Source organism: Labrus bergylta, chromosome 10, assembly GCF_963930695.1.
Source record: "Labrus bergylta chromosome 10, fLabBer1.1, whole genome shotgun sequence".
Lineage (NCBI taxonomy): Eukaryota > Metazoa > Chordata > Actinopteri > Labriformes > Labridae > Labrus > Labrus bergylta.
In genome coordinates this window covers 1254780-1275833 of record NC_089204.1, presented here as the reverse complement: position 1 = coordinate 1275833, position 21054 = coordinate 1254780, and the positions used below count along the sequence as shown (strand labels likewise).

Genomic DNA, 21054 nt, shown 5'->3' with positions numbered 1-21054 from the left:
TAATTTATTAATGGGATGAAAGCAGTCGCGTCCTGAAGCTTCGTTCAGCCGATCGTCCACTAGATGGAGCAGTTTAAATTGATAGAGGAACAACAGTCAGTTAATTAGTGCCTGTGAAGTTCACACACTGATGTGATTTATAACTTAACTTCATTATCTCTTATAGAGAGGTCATTCTGATCACAGTTGAATGGTTGAGTGAAATACCCCATAAGCACTTCCAGCCAACCTTATTTTAATGACATTTGATTGGATTTAATCGAATAATGGTCTTTAGTAGGGCCTACTACTATCAGTAACAGTAGGCTTCTGGAAATGAACCACGCACGAGCCCCACTGTTCTAGTGTGACGCTTATTGGTGTCACGTTTCTCAGTAGGCTATAAGTCCTGAGTTTCCATGTCCTTAACAATAGACTGAACTTAAAAATAGGGTGGGGATAGCAAGCGCACAGGACATCTTCTAATGCATCTGGTAGGCCACTTATTTTGGTTTGTGTCGGCCGTTGCTGCGATACGTCATTTTACTATTTTGAAAGATATCACTCCGCCAATCACACTATTTAAAATAGCCCATTACTCTTTAAAAAAAGAATAACGAGAAAGTACAAAGTAAAAATAGGCTATCAATGCAGGTACTTTATCTCAATAAATCTACAAAAAAATCAAATGATATAAAGACAGCCAAATTTACAATACTCTTAGGATCCCTTTTAGTGAAAAAAGGTTGATCACAGTTTAGTCCTGGTTCTGATATAAGGCAAAACAAAGTGATACATTCAAGCCTTATATGACTGTTTAAAAAAAATCAATAAAAGGATCTTTAAAATAACCTGGCTTAAATGCCACTGGTTTCCAATCTATTGCAAAGCACTGAATTGAGCCATTAAGACCTAGTTTCATAATATGTAGCCTGTTGTTGGTGTGTAACCAGTTTCTGTACAAATGTTTCTTATGTTACTTAAAAGTCTGTCAGCAGCCTACATGGAAACCTTGCATGCCTTTCTTCCACACTGTCTCTCATTAAGCAGTGAAGAGACAGACATCATTTAGGACTTGTTGTGAAGGGCCATGATTTCTGGGAGTTAATCAAGGTATGAGAAGAATATTGATTCTATAACTTCCTTTATTGCAAGTTGACAATTAAGTTGTCCATCAAGTGTCTCACTCAACAATTCAGCCTTAATAACTAGCAAACGTCTTGCTCTTGCAGAGAGATGCACAGCTGTTGATCTAAACTTTGAGCATGCCTGTGGCCAAGTTCTCTTTTGAAATGTTCAACTTCAGCCTGCAAATCATTGCACTTCATGCTTCACTGCATATGAGAATGTGCTGATGGGGATTCATCCTAAACAGTTTCAATGTTTTATGATTTTAAAATCAATCATTAAAACTCATGCTTATCCATCCAAAGTTGTTGAGATTAAGTGGATAATAATTGAGGACATGAATTATGATGCAATGTGACAATTAATTAAATCCACCAATCATATTATGTTAACAGTTAAATGAGCTCCATAAATGAGATCTATCTCAGTCAGCATTATGTTAATGTATCTATAGAATAACCCAAAATGTAATACTGACAGAGTTAAGCTTGGCTTAATTTCTCTGGTGGGTACTTTTGACCCAAATGTAACTTTGGTTTTTTACTGGAGTTGCACTTGAAATGCAGGATTGGGTTATGATTATGATTGCGTTTCCCATGTGATATTGTTACTTTTATTAACTGCATGGTAGAATGTCAACTGCTAAAACCCTCAGATTTGCCAAAAAGCAGCAGAGCCAAATAAACAGTTGAGAACAAAACTAAGTGATTCTCAGAAGATCCTAGAAATACCAACAGAGATTGCCGAAACTATAAGCCATATAAAAATCAATAAACCAGCCAAATAAACAAATCTAAACTTCTGCAGGAAGACAGAAAAACATAAGGTGTTTAAGATACATTTTATAGAAAGTGTTTTGTAGGGGCACAGGTGACCAAAGTGGTTATACCACGTGCCTCATGTACAGAGGCTGTGGTCCTCATCCTCCACTCTCTCCTCCCAACATTTCCTGTCTCTCTTCAGCTGTAATATCTAATAAAGGCATAAATAGCCCAAAAACAGCATTGCTCTCTAATTTGCTATGGACTTAATCAAATATGCATCTTAATTATTTACTTCTGTACCTCTAAATTGCATTTTCAAATATATGATGGAACTATATGATGGGAGCAGCTCCTGCTTTTGTGAGGCTGAAAAAGGCAATCATTAATTTAGCATTAGTGGCTAGCAGTGAACCCATAACTGCCCTGGGCACACACCAGAAAACATGCAGCACTGTTCTCTTTTGCTACACCTTCCCCGAGGTTCAAATGTCATCCTTCACTGTCATTACATTTCTGCCCCCATTAACTATTGATTATCTCCACTTCAGCATTTCAGGCCCTGCTGTGGAAATGGCCTGTATGGCTTGCTTCCCATACTCCACGAACAGGCAGAACAGAAGTGCCCACCTCCTGGTGTTACACTAAAGCGGTAGTTCAGGCTGGGACACAAAGCAGCATGAACTGACTACACTATAACCTACCTGCCCATTAGCAGTATGCTTGAGATGACAACTGAAGGTTAAGTTGTTCTTTTTCCGGACCCATGAGAATTTTGCCACAGTTTTTGTTGAATATTTACAATGGGGTTACACCAAGTTTACTTGTGCAGGGTGCAGGTAGAAAAGTTTGTTTTGTAGCTTTGTGCCCTCTGCCACACACACTACATCCTAATACCATGGACTATTTTTGCACAGTTGTTTTTGTACACTTGCCAAGATCTCTGAACACCTCTGTGTTGCAAACTGTAATTCTCTCTTTAGGTCGACATTTTTAAATGTTACTGATATTGAATGTTTTACATGGACATACAGTATCCTCTCAAAAGAAAAATATCAGATCCTAAAAAATAGGACAAATGTGTGTTATAAGTGAAACCATTCTGGGGATCGTTCCTTCCTCTTTTAAAGAACACAAACACTGGAGAAATAAAAGCTTAACCATGCCAGTTTTAGAAAAGTTAGATTTTTCTGTATGTCCAGATTTGCATCAATACAAAGTCAGAAATACGTCATTACTTATAAGGAGTTACAGGTGCTGCAATTCCTTATTCACTGCATGTATACAAGGTCCTACTACTTCATGTTCTACTTTTCTTTCATAAAACATTGTCGGGGTCCACAGAGATTTATTCTCAAAGACATGACATTCTGAACAAAATAGCTTAATTCCCTCCTGAGGAATAAACTGTAATTCCAGCAGAGTGGAAATGTGTTGTCCTGATTTATCTACAATTAAAGCTCAAAGCCAGTGGAGAGTAAACAGTGCAGTCAGGGAAGTTCTTTTTTTTTCTGGGTCGGTGACATCACCATTGATGTTAAAAGATTTTCTACACTCACAGAATAAAAGAATCAATCATTATTCATAAAAAGTCCCATTTATTAAGTCATTTCATCAACAAATATTACAATTCTGCATTGTTTGGGAGTAGATCCCCACCAAAAACATGAATAAAACATTTATTACAATAATTGCTCAGCGTCCATTTCAGCCACTGAATTTCAAAGCCTTCCACTCTCTTAGGTTGGAGAATAAACAAGGTGGCGTACAGAAACAATAAATGAGTTTGTAAGGCCTTTCCTGCCTTACGGAAATACTGTGTAGAGAGAAATCCACAAGAATCCAATGTGGGTTTAGGATAATCCCATCAGAACTGCTACAGTGCAACGCTACTACAGAACACCCAAGCCTGTTAGCGTTGATGAGAGCCTATGGTGATGGAAAGGTTAAGATGACAAGAGAGTAGAGCAATCTTTTATTTTAACACACTGACTTCTATTGTACAAGACAAACAATTTAACAGCCTGCTGCCAACAGAGCACCACATCTAATGATACTCGTTTGCTTTAACTAACAAAAACTATTTATACAGATAGACAACTAAGTCAACAATTGCATCATGGAAAATACCTCTCCTGGTTTAAGTCTTATAAAGCTCTGAAATGAGTCCATTTGAAAAAATATCTTTTTCTATGATAGTCATACAAGTCTGAGTTAGCATTATTAAATGTTATGCACACCCTTAAGATAATACTGAGCATATATGCACATCTGGTACCTGTTTTAATAATTGAGGACATATTTCTAATATTCTCCTGGTTTATCAGTAAGAAGTGCCACACTGGCAAAACTTACACACACTAGTATGAGCTACTTTTTAGCCAGTTCATGGCCAAGTTTTAAGTATTCTCTCATCATTTAATAATGTTTTACCTGTCAGCTACACTGTCATTAATAAGGAGCAAACTTCTGTCTCTCAGATTTTTTGATGCCAGAGGTTTGCATTTTTGCAGCGTAAGGGGATAAACCCTGTGTTAGGCTGGAAGCAGCTGCTGGGTGGACAGCCAGGACAGGGAGAGTTTTCATGCCAAGCAGACTGGAAACAGGGACGGCGTAGTGTGGGTTTTGGATGGCTGATAAGGTGGAGGGAGTGTGGACGTTAATGGTGGTGGGGGCTTGGGATGTGGCTGCCAAGACAGCCATAGAGGTAGCAGCAGTGGAGGCAGTGGGAGACTGAGCGAAGCTCATGTTGAAGTCAACTGGGGTCGCAGAGGAAGCGGCCTGCATGGTGTATTTAGCCATCTCTAAGCTGCAGGTCAGGATGATTAGATATTGAAAAGTTAAAAGGAAAAGGTGAAAAATAAAAGGGGGGAGAACAGGTGAGACAAAGGAGCAGGGGGATGAGAGAGAGGAGAAAACATAAGAATCAACGAAGGAATGTGTTAAAAAAGCAGAGATAATAAGGATTTTAATGCAGTCAAGAGAATGGAGCAGCCTCATCTAGAGCACATTAAGTTTTGCCCTCATATAATAGCATGTGTTTGGCTGTGTTATCATCAGGCTGAGTTGTGAAACCCTACTAGACTTGACCGCCCTGTGTAATGTCTTACCTGGCATTGATGAGGTACTGGGCCACACTGATGCTGGCTGGCGAGCCTGTGATCGTGACTTGGCGCACGGCTGATCCATCAGTTGCGCTGGCAATTTTGATGTGAGCTCCAGAGACCTGGCGAATCTCATTGATCTTGCTGCCTTGTCTCCCAATTATACAGCCAATAAACTGGAAGGGGAGCGAGACATGTAAATAGGAAATGAGCCCACGTTCTATAGCTTTTAAGGAATTTGTTTGTAAATAACTACAGTAATAGCAGCATTACAGTCTCTAGGAAGCCGTTTACAGAGGACATCCACACTCCCAGTTGTGTAGTGACAGAAAGAATCCTTAAAGGCACTGTTCCTCTTTGCTTACAGCAGATACTTTAATTCTAAGATTGCATGAAACGTCTGTTGATGATACATGTAATCAAAGTGCGGTCATCGCTGCCCTCTTATCTTAAAGCAACATTTTGACATTTGGAGTACTACATTTACAGTGTTGAATTCATGGCCAAGAATTAGATTTGTCTGTATGGTAAAAAAAAGTATGCTAACAACAGCAGTTAGTTAGCTTAGCACAAGTATACAAAACAGAGTTAAACAAATAACTTGGACACGCATACATTGCTTGCTTAATCGGCATGAAAACCAGAGAGTACAGCTATTTAACGTATCTGGTTGCACGGCAAGACTCCAGGAAGTCACTGCTCCTGCCAGATGAATAGACAGGCACATAATCCCCACTTAAAACCACCACCTGTCATCTTTTGTACTGATTAAATAAACTGCAGATATAACATGTTAATTAGTGACAGCTTTGACTATCTGTTTCCCTCATTTCCAGTCTTTATGTTAAGCTAAAAGCTGCTGTTGAATTGTCCCTCAGGATATCACTGCAGCAATCATAAGCATCCAGACACGAGTGATATTGATCTTCTCATCTGATGCTCTGCAAGAAAACCTTGAACTAGATTAGTAGCAACGATTATATTGTAGATTACTTGTAGCGCTATAAAAATATAGAAAACACTCCAAGCTATCTGGTTTCCAGTTATCTCTTACTCTGAAATGATTTAGGATTCCTGATGGAAGCATAGCTAATTGAGTGCAACAGAAGCTTTGAAAATAATCTCCTATTGTTGTTTCAGTGATTTTAAAAAAAATATAATATTGAAGAAACAACCAGCCAATCCTACCATCATAATGATGATTGCTGTGTATACATGCAATCATTTTTCATCACCAAAGTTGACAGAATATATATTACATTCTGCAGCTGAGAAAGTGAAATAGTAAAACGTATGTCCAGAAATTCCTCATTATAACTGGCATCCTAGAAAGTGTTGAAGAAAAAGCAGGAGGATTGTGGGTGCCAGTTTTAGCACTGTAAAAAACATACAAACAATGTGGCACTTACATCATTGGGTATTGCCAGCTCTTGTGAACTTGTGGGGGCAGATGCATCCAATCCTGCAAAGTAGGACAAGGAATGCTAACAACAGTATGGCACTAATGGCTTCCACATTCATGGCATGACATGTTGCTCTACTTTAGCTTATCACTGATTCACTGCTAAATTAGAAACATGAAAATAGCATTACAATCTTTCTTGATAGACACACATACTCTATATCCATTTCAAACACATATTCTAGTAACCTATTTAATGTTGAAATAATAAAAATGAACTATCATTCAAATGAACATGTTTTAACACACCAGCCCTTCCTTTGAAAATAACATGTAATGTTTTGTCTTCAGTTAGTTGTGGCAGAGTATATGAGTACTTGGGGTTGTTGAGGTCAGGGATGGTCTGGCCAAGACGATGTTAGAATTGGAGGAGAAATGTTGCAGAGGTGGAGGATGGGTGAAGAGATTAGGTTTTGCTTTAAGAGAGGGAAATTGGGCAAATGGAGCTGAACATTTTTGAGGAAATGAGAAATAGTGAGAAATGGTCAAATATTTACTAAACTGTAAATATTTGTCTTATTTTTCACATTTCTCTTCCAGGGAACTCTGCTGTTTTTTAATTGTGTGTTTCATTCTGTCTGCTTCAATCTGTGATATGGAATATAAATAATTCATTGAGTAACCTTACGTTTTTAAAGTAAACTAGTCTGGTGGCTAAACCTGTTCTATTCAGCATTTTTAAAATAGATTTCTGCTACAAAAACATGCAAACACATGCAAAGCCGAACATGTCATTTTTGTAACAAGTACATGTTATAAAAGCCTCCTTATACAAGAAACCTGAGTGAGAGTATTTAAACTCTGGAAAAATGGAGACATCCTTGATCCTCTCTGAAGTCTGATGTGAAAGTGTTGTTTTGAAGATGTGATTTGAAGAGGAGTGAAGACAGGGGAATAGATGGACTTCCCCGGGGAGCCGTGGGTACGTACCAGGGAAGGTAGGGTTGCTCTGCCCAAGGGAAGGGAGGGGGATATGCTGCATAGCCAACTGGTGAAGCTTGGTCAACTGCAGGGTAGGAAGGAAGTTAGAGCTAACCAATCAAACTGGATTATTTCAGAGGAGCTGACAACTACAATACAGAGCCAATGTGAAGTTCACAAACATCACAGATGGTGTCAGTGTGCAGAGATTCATTTCCTTCAGAAAGCATGCTGGCTTCTCATGGCAGCCATCTAGAAATACAGTCATATGTCTTGCTACAAAGCTAAAACTGATCATAAATGGTTTCAATCATTTTAATCAAAGCATTGTGCTATCTCATGTTAGTGTTAGTAATGTCAACAGATCTGGGTAATTAAAGTTTCATCTTTTCAGAGTAGGGTACATATAGCGTGAAGTGGTGGCTTGGAAGGAGTGGGCAGGAGCAGGTCATTAGGGTACTAATACTAAACGAGTATACTTACATCCTGATGTGCAAACGCATACTGCCCTGGTAGTGCAAAGGCCTATGAGAAATAACAGAGGAGATAGGGTTATGAGGTAAATGCACACGTGTTCAAATATGTCACGTTAGAAAGTTTGAAGAGTAAACTCAGTGCAGCTAGTCCATGTCTGAAAATCCATTCCCTTCTCATTTCCATGGCTCTCTAATGTGTATAGATTTGATGGAATTTCATCTAAATGTCATCTGCTGTTTTCTCCCCTTTTGACCATGGCCAGAAATCCAATAACATAGACAGATGTCTGATAGGTCAGAACAGACTGCGCCAAATTCAGGACAGCGATTAGCCAGCTCATGGAAAATATGAGCTTTAGTCACGACATCTTTCAGGTTTCACACCGCTGGGGGAATTATTAATGTAAATGGGGTCTTTCATATAACTGTCACATTACAGCTCGGCTGAATTCAACTCAGGCAATTTTTTATATGATCATTGCCTCCTCTTACAGAGCACTATTACAGTATGAAGAGTTTATTGCTGTGTAACAAAGATGTGTCCCTCTCGTGGTAAAAATATGCCTAATGATCGGTGTGACTCTGAGATCCCATAAAATACAAAGCCCCTTCAATTATAATGTTTTTGAAAAGTGGTAGCAATCACAGCTAAGTAACTCGTTTTTGGCCACTTACTTGTGCTGAGTGTTGTGGAGCCAAAACTGCATGGGCTCCAGGTATAGGCATAGCCTTGGGACGGTAGGGAATTGTTGCTCCTTTTGGTGGAGACTAGAGACACAGTCATGCAAACCAATAAGGGATAAAAATTCATACACTGTTACATCTGAGAAAAGAAGTGGCTCTGCTGTAATTTATCAACCTTTTTTAATTCCCCGGCTGAATCTCTTTATACCACATTCTTTGGTTGAGAAGGTTGCATGAAATCTTGGACCAAAAACCTATTATGAAGAGAGCCAAAAAAGAATAAAGAATAAAGGAAATAGGTTGTAGAGGTTTTTTCTGATAGAAAAAGGGTGAGTAAATGCTTAACTTTATCTCACCTCTTTCCTCTGAGTAACAAGAATCATTTTTACCCCGTTTTAATTTAAGGTTAAAAAGCAATTAGATTCAAAAAAGTGATAATACGATAAATAATACAAAATGTTATTCAATATTTTCCTCTCAAGGGTACTTTAAGAGCTACAAAGAATGCAAAAAGAGCCCAACTAATTTACTCAACTAGCTCAAGACACAAAATAAATTACTATTCAACTAAGAAATGTTGAAATATTTATGTAGAGAAAACATTTTCAATATTGACAATTTCATCCAATATTGGCAACTAATGGTTTACACAGTTAGAAAAATGAACAGGATACAGAAATCACTGCATGTACATTATTAATAGTGATGTTAATGCGGCACATCTCACAATCAGGAGCACAAAGCTTTAATCTTGCAGGAGTAAAATGTTGCTGTGACTGAAATATGCTGACTTAATGTGCTCCAAAATACCTTCTACCCCATCCTAAACAAATTTGACTTGATACCAAAATAGAGTTGTTGAATGTGAGAATCATCTGTTGTGTGACAGTGCTTACCTCCAGCATGACAGAGCAGATGTGTCTTACACACTGAGTAATGGCTTGTGGAGTGCCGGAGATTGTGACAGCCCTCTCTGTGGAGTCCGGCAGCATGTCTCCTGCCACCTGAACCTGAGCGCCTGTGGTCTTAATATCACCAGACAACAGAAGAAACAAAGGCTATTTATTACTGAAAAGAGGACTCCATCACCCAAATTGAAATGCTGTTTCAAGCACCCACAAATTACCCTAAACACATTCGACATGCAGGGAGCAGCTGCAAGCCAAATAGCAATGTGCTCTCCAATATTTGCAGAGGAGTACACAAATATTGTCCATTCAGAAGGAGCAGTCAGCCTCTACCGATCTTTACAGGCATAATCAGTGAGATTTTCATGAGCAGCAAACACAAAAATACACAAATTTTAAGGGAGAGATAAACATGAAAACTTTGACTGGAGTGTTGGATACTTTTGGTATCAGGGCAACAAGGACAACATCGATGTTCTCTGTCCCCATTTGGACGCAAAAAGACAAGTTTCTAACGGAAAACAAAAAAAAAAAGAACAGGAATTATACCTCTCTGATTTCTTTGATCTTTGAGCCTCCTTTGCCAATCAGTGAGCCACACTGGCTCCCTGGGAAAACCAGGCGAAGTGTCACAGGTGGCTTGCTTGTCACGCTGCTGTTCGTCATTGCTGCAGTAATATCCTGAGGGACAATTCAAAAATATGTTTTTCACAACTGTAAGAATGTCAACCTTATTTGACAAGTTCCATTTTTTACAAAAGACAGAGGAAAAAGGGCATGCAGTGTCCTTCAGACTATAGACAACATTTTTAAAGGGTCTGTATTTGACTCATACAAAAACATTTAAATTGTATAGACAGTATTTGAAAGGTTAAAGTGGAGTTTTGGCACATTTTGCTGTACCTCCTCAAACTTCTGTGCGATCATGGAGAACGCTCTGAAAATGCCTTCTGTTGGCCCTGTGATGGTAACTATTCTCTCCGGTGATGATCCCTCCGATATGTTGATTCGCGCACCACTCTGGAAATACAAATCCACAATTATTCCTACCACAATTTGTTGTAATTGATCTGCCTGAACACATAAATTATACCAGTTTCCACATTATGGGAGTCAATGCTCACCTCCTCCCTCATTTTCTTTACTGTTTCTCCTTTCTTGAATCATCCAAGGGAAATAAAACAGAAGGAGTGGTTAGTTTTATGAAGGGAAAAAAAGATGAATCAATAAATGCTAATGATCAAATTTACCTTTCCAATTATGCTGCCTACTTCCTGCGAATAGATAGATAACAATGTTTAGGCAAGTGTCAGCACACACCATTTTCTCCAAACAGCTTTTCTGATTTGGACATCAAGGACGTTCTATTACCATCCTATTTGGCGACTTCTACAAAAGGACATAACATGCTTTAGGGTTTATTATTTATGTGCATTACCTTTCCATGCATCAGCAGCCTCAGTGTCAGTGTAACATTCAGATTTCCATCTGTAGCCATGTCTTCCTTGTCAGACATTGTGCGTTTTCCAAGCTTTAAAGTTAGCACTCTGCAATGAGTAAGAAACTAATTAGGAAAGTTTCAGTTTTTAGTATTTCAGTTGGTTTTATAATAGTTAAATGAGGTCAGAGCAAAGCATCTTTCATATTTGAACCGTCTGTAAATCCATTTTGGTTATCGCTGCTCATGCAAACTATCTACTTTTTGTTACAGTCAAATATATACAGCTGAATGAAATAGGTTATCTCCTATTTACATCACCATTGTTAAATCAGTCAAATGCAAAGACAATAGATCAGCGTGTGAAAGATTTGATAAACATTGTCAGCTGCTTGAAGAAGCCAAACTAACATTTTAGATTCTTTTTCACGGGAGTGATGCTCTCTGGAGAGTTGCAAGATGTTGTTGTCTTCTGATCGTGTACTTGTGAGTAAGATAAGCCAATCACTGGGTGAAATCTTCACATGGGACTGTGTCTTTAGTTCCAGCTTAATAGAAGTTGTGTAACCCTTGGATAAGATAAGATACAAAGGAGGACGCCGTGGAGACCTGAGAATCAAGTGATGTGTGTGTGAATGTCTCTTAATATCACACTGACACCACACAATGTCTGCTCTGTGTTGGCTCCGTATCCAATCCATCACATTTGCAGAACAAATAAAGAATGTCTGGATGCAGTGTAGGGAGGACAGCTTATTGCACTCTGACAGACAGACGGGAGAATTAAAGGACCGTGGTCGATGTGTTTGTTGGATTATCATAGTTCTGAGAGATGCTTTCACAGTTTGTTTTTTTAACACTGGACTTGATACATTGAATTTGCCCTCCCAGGATAAGTAAAATGATATATTTTTCTTCTAAAGCTCAGCATCTAATTGACTGATTCTTCTCAAAGACAATTCATTTAGTTGAAGAATTAAGTGAAACAATTACAGAATGATCTAAATGACAGAATGTTAAATTGAAAAGAGGTCAATATGGAATTTGGTCTGATGTACACAATCAACTTAAAATATACTGTATATTTTTTATTGTTAGACATTCTGTCTTTTCTGTTTAACAACTTCAAACCTCATGTCAATTTAGCAAATATACATTGGCTTATTTTTTATTTTTTCAACAACAGAGGTCACAGCTTGGTATCAATATGCGGGCTATAGGGATGGACAATGATGTTCAAATACTGAAATACAGTAGTCATTCATTTATAGAAAATCTAAGCTTTTATATAGCTTTTATCTCATCTTAAAAATGTAATTTTTCAATTATTTTTGCTGCCGCCTGGTTGTAATGCATTACTTCTACCAGACAGTGTCAGTAGTGTTTGCTAACCACCATTAAATAATAATAATAATAATAATAATAATAATAATAATAATAATAATAATAAAGAAAAAAATTCAGTAGTGCCAGATGACACCAAGCAGCAACTTCGGGTGTTGAAAAATGAAGCCAATGTGGAGGTGCAAAAAAACTTGCAGTTCCTCGAGTGTACATTTGAGGTTGGCTCTATAAGACCCGGAAGTCACATACACACCTCAAATTAAAATATTTATTATGATAGCAGAAATGAACATATACAGCCTGGTACCAACAATGGAATGGGTCTTGATAGCGCATGTCTTTATGGGGACACACTGTATGGGGGTGGGGGGAGTGACTCATCCTTATTGATTTGATGAAGGATAAGAGTTGTTCATAATTAAGCACTTGGCTGACCTGACTGATGGGCGGGAGGGTGTAGCTGTTTGTCAAGAGGCTTAAGACCAGCCTCAGCTCAGCGCTTTGCGTGCCATTAGGTTGACTGAAAGGTCAGTTGAGACAGCATTTCCAACACAGACCACCACCAATGGGCTCCCAGAGCCCCCTTCAGTAACATATGGGTGAAGTACAATTATTTACAGTCTATGGGTGTCACAACTGTAGCTTTATAGACTGTAGAGATTCTTTTTCCTTTTTTTTAATTACCTTTTTCTACTGAGCCAACTGTTTCCAACTGATCTGTTTTCAAAGCTAAGTAAACCAAAGCTAACCATAGTCTGCATAAAAACATGGATATAGTCTCAGTGACATCACCCCTTTGTTTCTTAAGCGGACTTCTGCAGGCCATCAATGGCTGTCACCATATTGGAAATGTCGTCTGAAACTAACTTTAAGTCAACCTTAAAGGTAAAGAGCTGGAGCTGAGGCAGGCCTGAAGTCTCCTGACAAACAGCTGTAACGCGCGCTCAGCCATGCCTTGTTATGAACAACTCTTTTTCTTCATAAAATCACAATGGATAAGTTATAAGAAAAGGTAAAGTGTGTGCGGATCAGGGAATAAGCTACTCAGACTATAGAGTCCCTTTTTGAACCAGACTGTAAAGGTATTTCTGCAGTAAAAATGGCCTTTTGAATAGGTGTGTTATTGATTTATGCAGATTTTGCAGCCAGCCTCAAGTGGACGTTGGTGTAACTGCAGTTTTTGCACTTCCGCATTGGCTTAATTGTTTCACACAGGAGTTTGCTGCTTGAAACTAACAGTTTGCCTAGATACCCAAACAAATCAATAATTACAGAACGCTCTGTTGCCATTCCACACCTCAAAAATGACCAAAACAGAGTTTGGATTTGGGTAACGTACTGTATGCTAATACCAGTGGTAGCACAAGTGTGAGTACAGTTATTCATGATTGGTTATAGTTGTTCAATGTACTGTGGCAATATAACAAGCAAACAAAACATGATTTTCCAACTGCTGAGACAAGCGTACAATAAGATATTGTTCTGGCACATTCCACTGTTGATAATTCCACACCGAGCTAAAGGACTTAGTTTCAACAACATCATGAATAAGTGGAGGAAGTCTTTCTAATAACTCACAACTATTGTCTCCTTTGTGTATCATTATATAGTAACAGGGAATACATCAAATAAACAGCAACAGTGCCGTCTAATCCTATAGGCTGGGATTTGTTTAGTTAATGCTAAAACCCTTTTGACCCATTTATGTCACCTCTTGCACATCATCACCCACTCAAGACTCCTGAACAAAACAGTGGTGAACAACAGCACCCATGGAGTACAAATGATAAAACAGATAATACTGAAGCCCCGCACCCAGGGCACTGAAAGGCAGAAATGTGCCACGACAATAAAAAAACTTGACGTTTATCCTCGAGAGAAATTGAGAACAGTGTCTTCTTGGATTATTTGAGGGATATTAGAAAAGTTGAAATGTGAACCGAAAACATTTGTTTTCATAGCTTCCTGAAATCAGTAAGAAAAGATTATTTGTTTAATTGGATTAACGTGCTCCACTTCTCAAACACACGTCTAAATAGATTATTGTTCAAACAATGCTGCATACATAAAAGAAATACTGTACATTTACTTATTATCATAATGATTGTATTGATCCATCACTATTTATCTTTCTAGGATCTAAGTCACATTCTATTTAAAACCTTGTTGCATTGACTTTGAGGTTTAGAGTACAAAGAAATTCATGTACGACACAGCAGAGTACAGAAAAACAAGCAGCTCCAATTAATTCAGCCCTAATGGGAGTCAGGAGTTGTGCATTAAAACTTTCTTCAGCTCTCTTGACATGAACAGAACCAAAATGTGAGGCTGAATTTGAAGTTTTACTAAGACATTCAGTATGCTGAAACCCCAACACTCATTAAATCTGCAACAATGTCACTAGAAACTAGTTAGCGGAAAGTCTTGAAGTCTTGGTTCAGTGAGAGGCCTGTGAAACAAGAATCATTAGTACAGTACTGACCTTATAAACAAAACTCTTGCTCCTCTTCTTTATTTCTGCTTTGCACCTAAATGAAGAGCCTTGAAGTTTGCAGTCCGTATTCAATGTTTGTCCCCTTTGTTGTCAGTTATCCACAGAGTGGACAGATGGTTCCCTGTGCCCTCAGACCGGCTGGAGCAGAGGCTGGCTTTGCTATTAGTCCCTCAGCTTAGCTCAAGATAAGCCCCTATGCAGGGCAAGTGAACCTGCATCTCTTGCCTAATTCTCCCTGTCACAGCCACCAAAGAGGCGTTCCTCCGCACGGAGATCCACAAGCTGAAGGGGCCTGAGGGCAGGGCAAAGAGCCTCTTTGGCTGGACACTGTCCAACACTGATAGTGCAGGCTACACTTACAGCCACCACGGTCTAGCTTTTAGCAGAAGAGACGCAGAAGAAGAGCTTTGTTAACCAATGTTGCTCTGAGACTGAAAACGCTGCATGACTGGTGTGTTCTTCATTAGATTTTCAAAGAGTTTCCTGCCTGCACAGGGCCGGATTTTCTCTAAAAATAAATCTCCCTGTATGAAATCAGTGCTTCCAACATGAAACCCTACTAATTGAGGGCTGGGAAGGACAATGTGGCGTTTGAGGTATTTAGTGATGTTAAGCACAATGTCTTCATGGGGTGCTTCTCCCCCTCCCTGCCCCTGCCCTCCCCCACACCAAGCCCTTTTGCCCTTGTAATGAGGCCATACTGGATACAATACAGCCCTTCTGCACAGAAAAAAAAAGTATTCTACTGAGCTTCAAATTTGTGAAGGAAATGAATCAGTGAAGCATAAGTGGCATATTTAATTACTATTCAGTGCGTTGAACGAGGACAATGACGGCTGCTGTGAGCCTCATGGCCTTCGATCAGACATCTAAGCAGGCCACATGACATTCACTAGACAACTAGGGTTTCAATTCAACTTTTAAGTTTCATTTCTATGATTAAAAGGATTGAAGGATTACGACAAAACAAAGATAAAGGTAGTCTTTGACAGTGAAGATGTTTTAGCAATTCTACATTATCTAAGTGTATTTTTACCCTGTTTAAACAAAGTTTGATTAGGATTAAGGGTTGAGAAAGGAAGGTCAACAAAAGTTCAGAAAAGCTAAATAAAACTTTTAGAACGCTGTGACTTTTTGTACCAAACTGTAAGAAGAATTAGATGAAGCTGTCAAGGGCATCCCACCTGACTATGTGACATTTATTTCTATCCACTTAGACACCATGAGATGATCAGGCATTTCATGCCAATCACTTGGGACTAATTTCCTCTCCTTCATGTACCCTGTATATAAATGAGATTAAAGAGTCTTGGATTACATGTAATGACTTTTTGTGAAGTGATTATCAGGACTTGTAAACAAAGCGATACAAATAGGAGTGGATTTCAAAATAGGTATAGCCTGAGAAACGATGGGAAAAGGTCACTAATTGTGCCTAAGTAAAAAAAAAGGTAATAAAAAAAATGATATCCACTAATTCTTTCTTTATCATTCTTAGCTTTAATAACTCTGCAGGTTTAGTTAATAAATAATCATTTTTAATTGGAAAATTGTAAACTGATCAATGTTTTAAGTATGCTAATTGCTCTCAACCAATTTCCTCCTCCATCTACCTCCTGCGCCAGTGAGGATAAGAGTCAGGGATTTTATATAATGGGATTACTTTATAGAGTGATTACTGAGACAGCCTGGTGTAATCTGTTACAGTAACTAAAAGCAGTTTCAAATTTTCTTGGTAGAAAAAGCTTTTGAAAGGGGAGAATTGTTATACTTGCAATTCTTGCAAACCAGCAATAAATGATTACGAGCGATACAAATCATTTTGTTCTTTCATTAATGTCTTTGCTTTAGCCTACTTTCATTTATGCCTGGTATTTGAAGACAGATCCCTTTAAATGCTCATGTTATTCTTTGATGAAAAAAACATTAGATGTCCTTATGAGAACTGGAAGATGAAGGCAATTCTGTGCAACACTTTTCAGGCTTTGGACTTGGGTCGAGGAAATGAAACCTATATCAATAATATAAATATAAAGAATATCATTTAAAACGCATTTACATATAACATATTGAAATCAGTGTAACAATCACTTTTTTAAATAAAATGAAAAACAGTGAAAAGTGAGAGAGTGAGGTTCCTTAAACTAAAGGATGAACATAATATTTGACATGCTCCTCTCATCATGATTTTAGCGTAAATAGAAATTGTCGGGTTTGATGTCCTGCTATAACAATCTCCTATTACCACAGCATGCCCAAAGCATATGCAATCCCTTATTGACATTTTGTCAGTGTTATTACATCCATCGTGTCATTTGGACGTGACATTATATTGTCAATACAGGCTATAGCCATATTTCAGCGTGAATTAGGACTGATTTTGGGGAACAACTTTGAAACAAGGTCCTTGGTCTAAATCCTGTTGCACACATATTGCAAAAAAACATACGGAATATTGTGACGTCAATATTTTCATACATATTATAAATCAATAAAATGTTAATTATTTATTTCTCAAAATCACAAATATGCCTAAAACAGTGTGTTTTCCTAAGTAATATCTAGTATAATGCATAGTAAATTCACGCATATTATACTGAAAAAAACAAAAACACACAAATTTATATAAATAACTATTTTTAGTTACTTACAGGGTGCAAATAGACGGCTTTATGGTTTTTTACGGAAATATGTTTTTAATAAAAAAATAACAAAGTAATTTCCACTATCTCAGAAGATACAGTGAGATAATCCTTCTCAATATAACTATTTTGAAAATAACTTGCCCTTCTCTTCAAACCTTCCCTTGCCAGCTAATGTTTGCACACCATTTAGGGTTAGCTAATGTTCCGAGGATGAAATGCTACAGCTGGCCTGTCACATGACTTTTCTCAGCAGTTTCTACACGTTTCGGTTGTCCTCCTCGAGTAGGTTAAATTCTCGGTTTCGTCGGTGGGAGATTCTGTCTTTAACTTGTCGCTCGTCATGTCCAAGGGGCAACCTCCGGTCTCGAAAAATGAAGCCTATGCGGAAGTACAAAAAACTGCAGTTCCTCGAGGTTCCGCTTGAGGCTGGCTGCAGAAGCGCCGGAAGTGCCATAAGCCCACAGCCAAAAAAGCCCGTTTTTACCACAGGAATCAACATGTTTACAGCCTGGTTCAAAAAACGAGATATATCTGAGAAGTTGATGGCCCCTTCTCCTCACACTTTGGGGGGGTGAATTTTTTTATAACTCATCGGATTTTATTCTATTAAGGAAAACGACTATGCCCATATTTGGTTGTGTCAGATTTGATTGACAGCTCTGCGCGCTGCATCTGTCTGTCAGGTCAGCAGGTCAGGAGGCTAACAGCTTGATCCGTCTGATTTCTCCTCTTTTTTACTTCGTTTGGAGAGTTTGTTTAACACATATCTGACAACATACATGGCTTGCTGTGCGGTTAACAGACCATCCAACAAGTTGATGCTTCAGTTTTTTTCGGTAAGTGATATAGTAGTGTTATATTTACTGCTTACTCATGTGTTTATATTTACGGACCTAGCTTGTTTAGCGTTAGCTTGTAAACCAGTCGGCTAACTGTGTAGCTCATTATTTACATTATTTACATTATTTACATTATTTACGGTCAATGGTTTAGAAATGTTTGTTGTGAAGATGTTGTTGTTGAAAATAATGAGTTTGTGTGATGTTAGAAGCTAAAGGTTCAGCTCGGTGGTTAACCACAGACTGTAAATATGGTTATCTGACGTTATGATGAATGTTATACTCCACATAATGTGGACATTAAAAAACAAACTTTGTGTAGTAATTATCTGTCAGTAACATAAACTCAACTGAACCTAATGTGCTGTGTAAGTTATAGAGGATGACATTAAAGTTACATGGTTGATGGTAGTGTCTTAAGATTTGAGCAAACTGTTAACAAATTAAAAAAACTTCACTTTGTAAGAGCATCTGTAACCATTAAGAACTATATTAATAACCATATTCATTTTCACTGAACTCATACACAGAATATAGCTGTAGAAATATAAAATATAAATAACATATGGAATGAAAATAAGATTTAAAGCACATAGATATAAAGTATAATAAATAGTTTGAAGAATACAGCCATGTACTGAGCTCATGTTAATAATAAATGAGTTACTGTATGTTCTGTGCTAAAGCACAGAGAGTTGGGACCTGTTAATGATTTAAATAATTCAGATTATATTTGTTTCATGTAAAGATGAAGTACTATCCACAATAAATTGCTGAATTTTTCCTCACACAAAATCTGAGACAATTTGATGTGGAATATCATTGTGTGAGTGAGAGAGCTGAAAACAGCATGATTACAATAATGTTTATCTTCTTAACTTTGAATAGATGTTGATTACCTGAATACTGTACCTTTGTTGTCTGGGTAGTACACTGTTGAATTTATAAATGTGCTCTTACACACAGATGAATACAGAAAAATAGATGAGAACAAACAAAATGATTTAATGAATAACTGATATTTTCTCTCTTTCTTTGTCACCCTGAAGACCCCTCACTAAAAGTCCATGTTCTCCTGGATCCATGTCACATGCTCGAGCTTCTTCTGAATGACTTTTCAACAGTCAAAGTTTTGCTGAGAGAAGATGGCCAACAGATAAGACAGCAGTACATGAAGGAGCTCCACAGGCTTCAGGAGGAGGGGGAGGGTTTGCACCTTAGAAGACTGTATTCATGCTGTTCAAATAAAAGTAGATCTCCTCCAAACAACTTGCAATCAAACCATTTTCTTCCCATTTTAAAACCCTTTGTCCAGTTTAGATGGGAGAAGTTGATATTATGTGATATTGATCAGGGAAGACTACATTTCTAAATCATTTTTAACTGTGTTTTTATTCACAAGTTATTGATCTTATTTACTCTCCATGTATCTTGATTTAAGAATGGGGCTGTGTTTAAGGGCAAATTTTTGCAATGACTCTGTTCCATCCCACTTTCAGAAATGAACTACATTAGTATTTATCAAAAGAATAAGAAGTTGTGTAAAAGTAGACTTCCTTCCCTAAGCTATTGAGTTGAGCATTAATCTGAAATGTATACTCATAAGTAGACATAAAGGAGTGCATTTATATAGAAATATTTATTTAATCTGAAAAACAACATTAAAAAAAGTCTGTTTTTACAGCAGAGATGAACATGTTTACAGCTTGGTACAAAACAAACAAATAGGTGTGATTAGCTCATGTCTCGATGGACACTGTACGGGGGGTGAATGTTTTGATGAAGGATAAGAGTTATTCACAATAAGGCGTGTAGCTGACCAGCTTGACAGGCGGGTGCGGTGTAACGGTTTGTCAAGAGGCTTAAAACCCGTCTCAGCTCTCAGCCTGTGGGTGTCATCACTCAGGCCATCCGGGGGAGACCTCCCTCACAGCGAGCTGTTGAAGAGAAGCAACTGAAGTCCACCCCAGAAGGACCAACAAATGCAGATGTTGTTGAGGCTCAGGTTTCTTCCTCTGTCTCTGCAGCTCTCTGGGCACCTCGACGGACCAGTCACCAATAATCCACACTGTGTCTATAGGAGAAATACAAAGGTGTTCAATTAATGCCTCAGACAAGACAAAATGTACAGTTAACTACATGTGACAGCTCAGGCTGTTTTTTTGTTATGAGCCACATCTGCAGGAATAATATTGAACAAGGTAGCTGCAACTCATCATAATAGATACCAGTCTTAAACACTATTTTTTCTAATACTTAAAGTTTTTGGTGTGAAGCTGACACTGTCCACAGACTCCATGACTTCACGGGGTTCAATAGAAAACAAATATCTTATAATAAATACTAAATAATTATTTTTCAATTGTCATGTTCACCTCATCGCTGTTGACATCAGTAAATATAAGACGCAGACATTCCTCTTTTTGTCAGAACAGTAACATGAACTGTATGCTTTGTAATATTGATTTCTTCTGGATGTCTCATTTATTTACAGTTTATGGATCAAACTTTGTTAATGTATTTCTCTGCTAACACTGACAAAGTCTAACTTCTCTAACAAATAACTAATAACCATAGTTGTATATTTAACAAAGTGTAGTTTTAAGACTTTAATTAAATATTTGTGTTGAATATAATTAGTTTTAACTGTGTTGTAGAAAAGTTAAATGTTAACTTACTGTTTATAGAGTTTTCTCAGGACGAGCAGGAATAGTTGATGATAGCAGCCTAGCTGTTAGCTATGCTGTGAAGTGGACTGCAAACGTCGAGCTGAATGGGCGGAGTTAAGTCCCGCCGGTCCCGCCTTACTGCTGTAGCTAGGTTGATCCGAAGTTAGGTTGAGACTGCAAATCCAATATGGATGCGGCCGTC

General features: G+C 38.0%; 1 protein-coding gene and 2 long non-coding RNA genes across 6 annotated transcripts; 1 reads left to right on the top strand and 2 right to left on the bottom strand.

Moving 5' to 3' along the window:
* Positions 1–3446: 3446 nt before the first annotated feature.
* On the bottom strand, positions 3447–15271 carry zgc:110045 (uncharacterized protein LOC664755 homolog). Of its 4 annotated transcripts, none has more exons than XM_065959768.1 (13): positions 14688–15271; positions 10862–10970; positions 10674–10697; positions 10548–10580; positions 10327–10443; positions 9973–10104; positions 9412–9540; positions 8507–8599; positions 7839–7880; positions 7215–7440; positions 6382–6434; positions 4979–5148; positions 3447–3797 (listed from the first exon to the last, which is right to left on the bottom strand). In XM_065959768.1, the coding sequence occupies exons 2-13, from the start codon at positions 10937–10939 to the stop codon at positions 3761–3763; spliced, it is 1134 nt and encodes a 377-aa protein (XP_065815840.1). In that variant the 5' UTR covers positions 10940–10970; positions 14688–15271; the 3' UTR covers positions 3447–3760. The 4 variants fall into 4 exon arrangements, with proteins under 4 accessions (XP_065815840.1, XP_065815839.1, XP_065815841.1 ...); XM_065959767.1 differs by having other exon boundaries at positions 3447–4677; positions 14688–15268; XM_065959769.1 differs by having other exon boundaries at positions 7365–7440; positions 14688–15268.
* Positions 15272–17698: 2427 nt separating this feature from the next.
* LOC136180348 (uncharacterized) lies at positions 17699–19877 on the top strand. Its single transcript, XR_010667038.1, has 2 exons — positions 17699–18180; positions 19233–19877. It is a non-coding gene; the product is annotated as an uncharacterized lncRNA (long non-coding RNA).
* Positions 19804–21016, bottom strand: LOC136180347 (uncharacterized). The gene is made up of 2 exons (XR_010667037.1): positions 20862–21016; positions 19804–20257 (listed from the first exon to the last, which is right to left on the bottom strand). It is a non-coding gene; the product is annotated as an uncharacterized lncRNA (long non-coding RNA).
* Between the last annotated feature and the right edge of the window lie 38 nt (positions 21017–21054).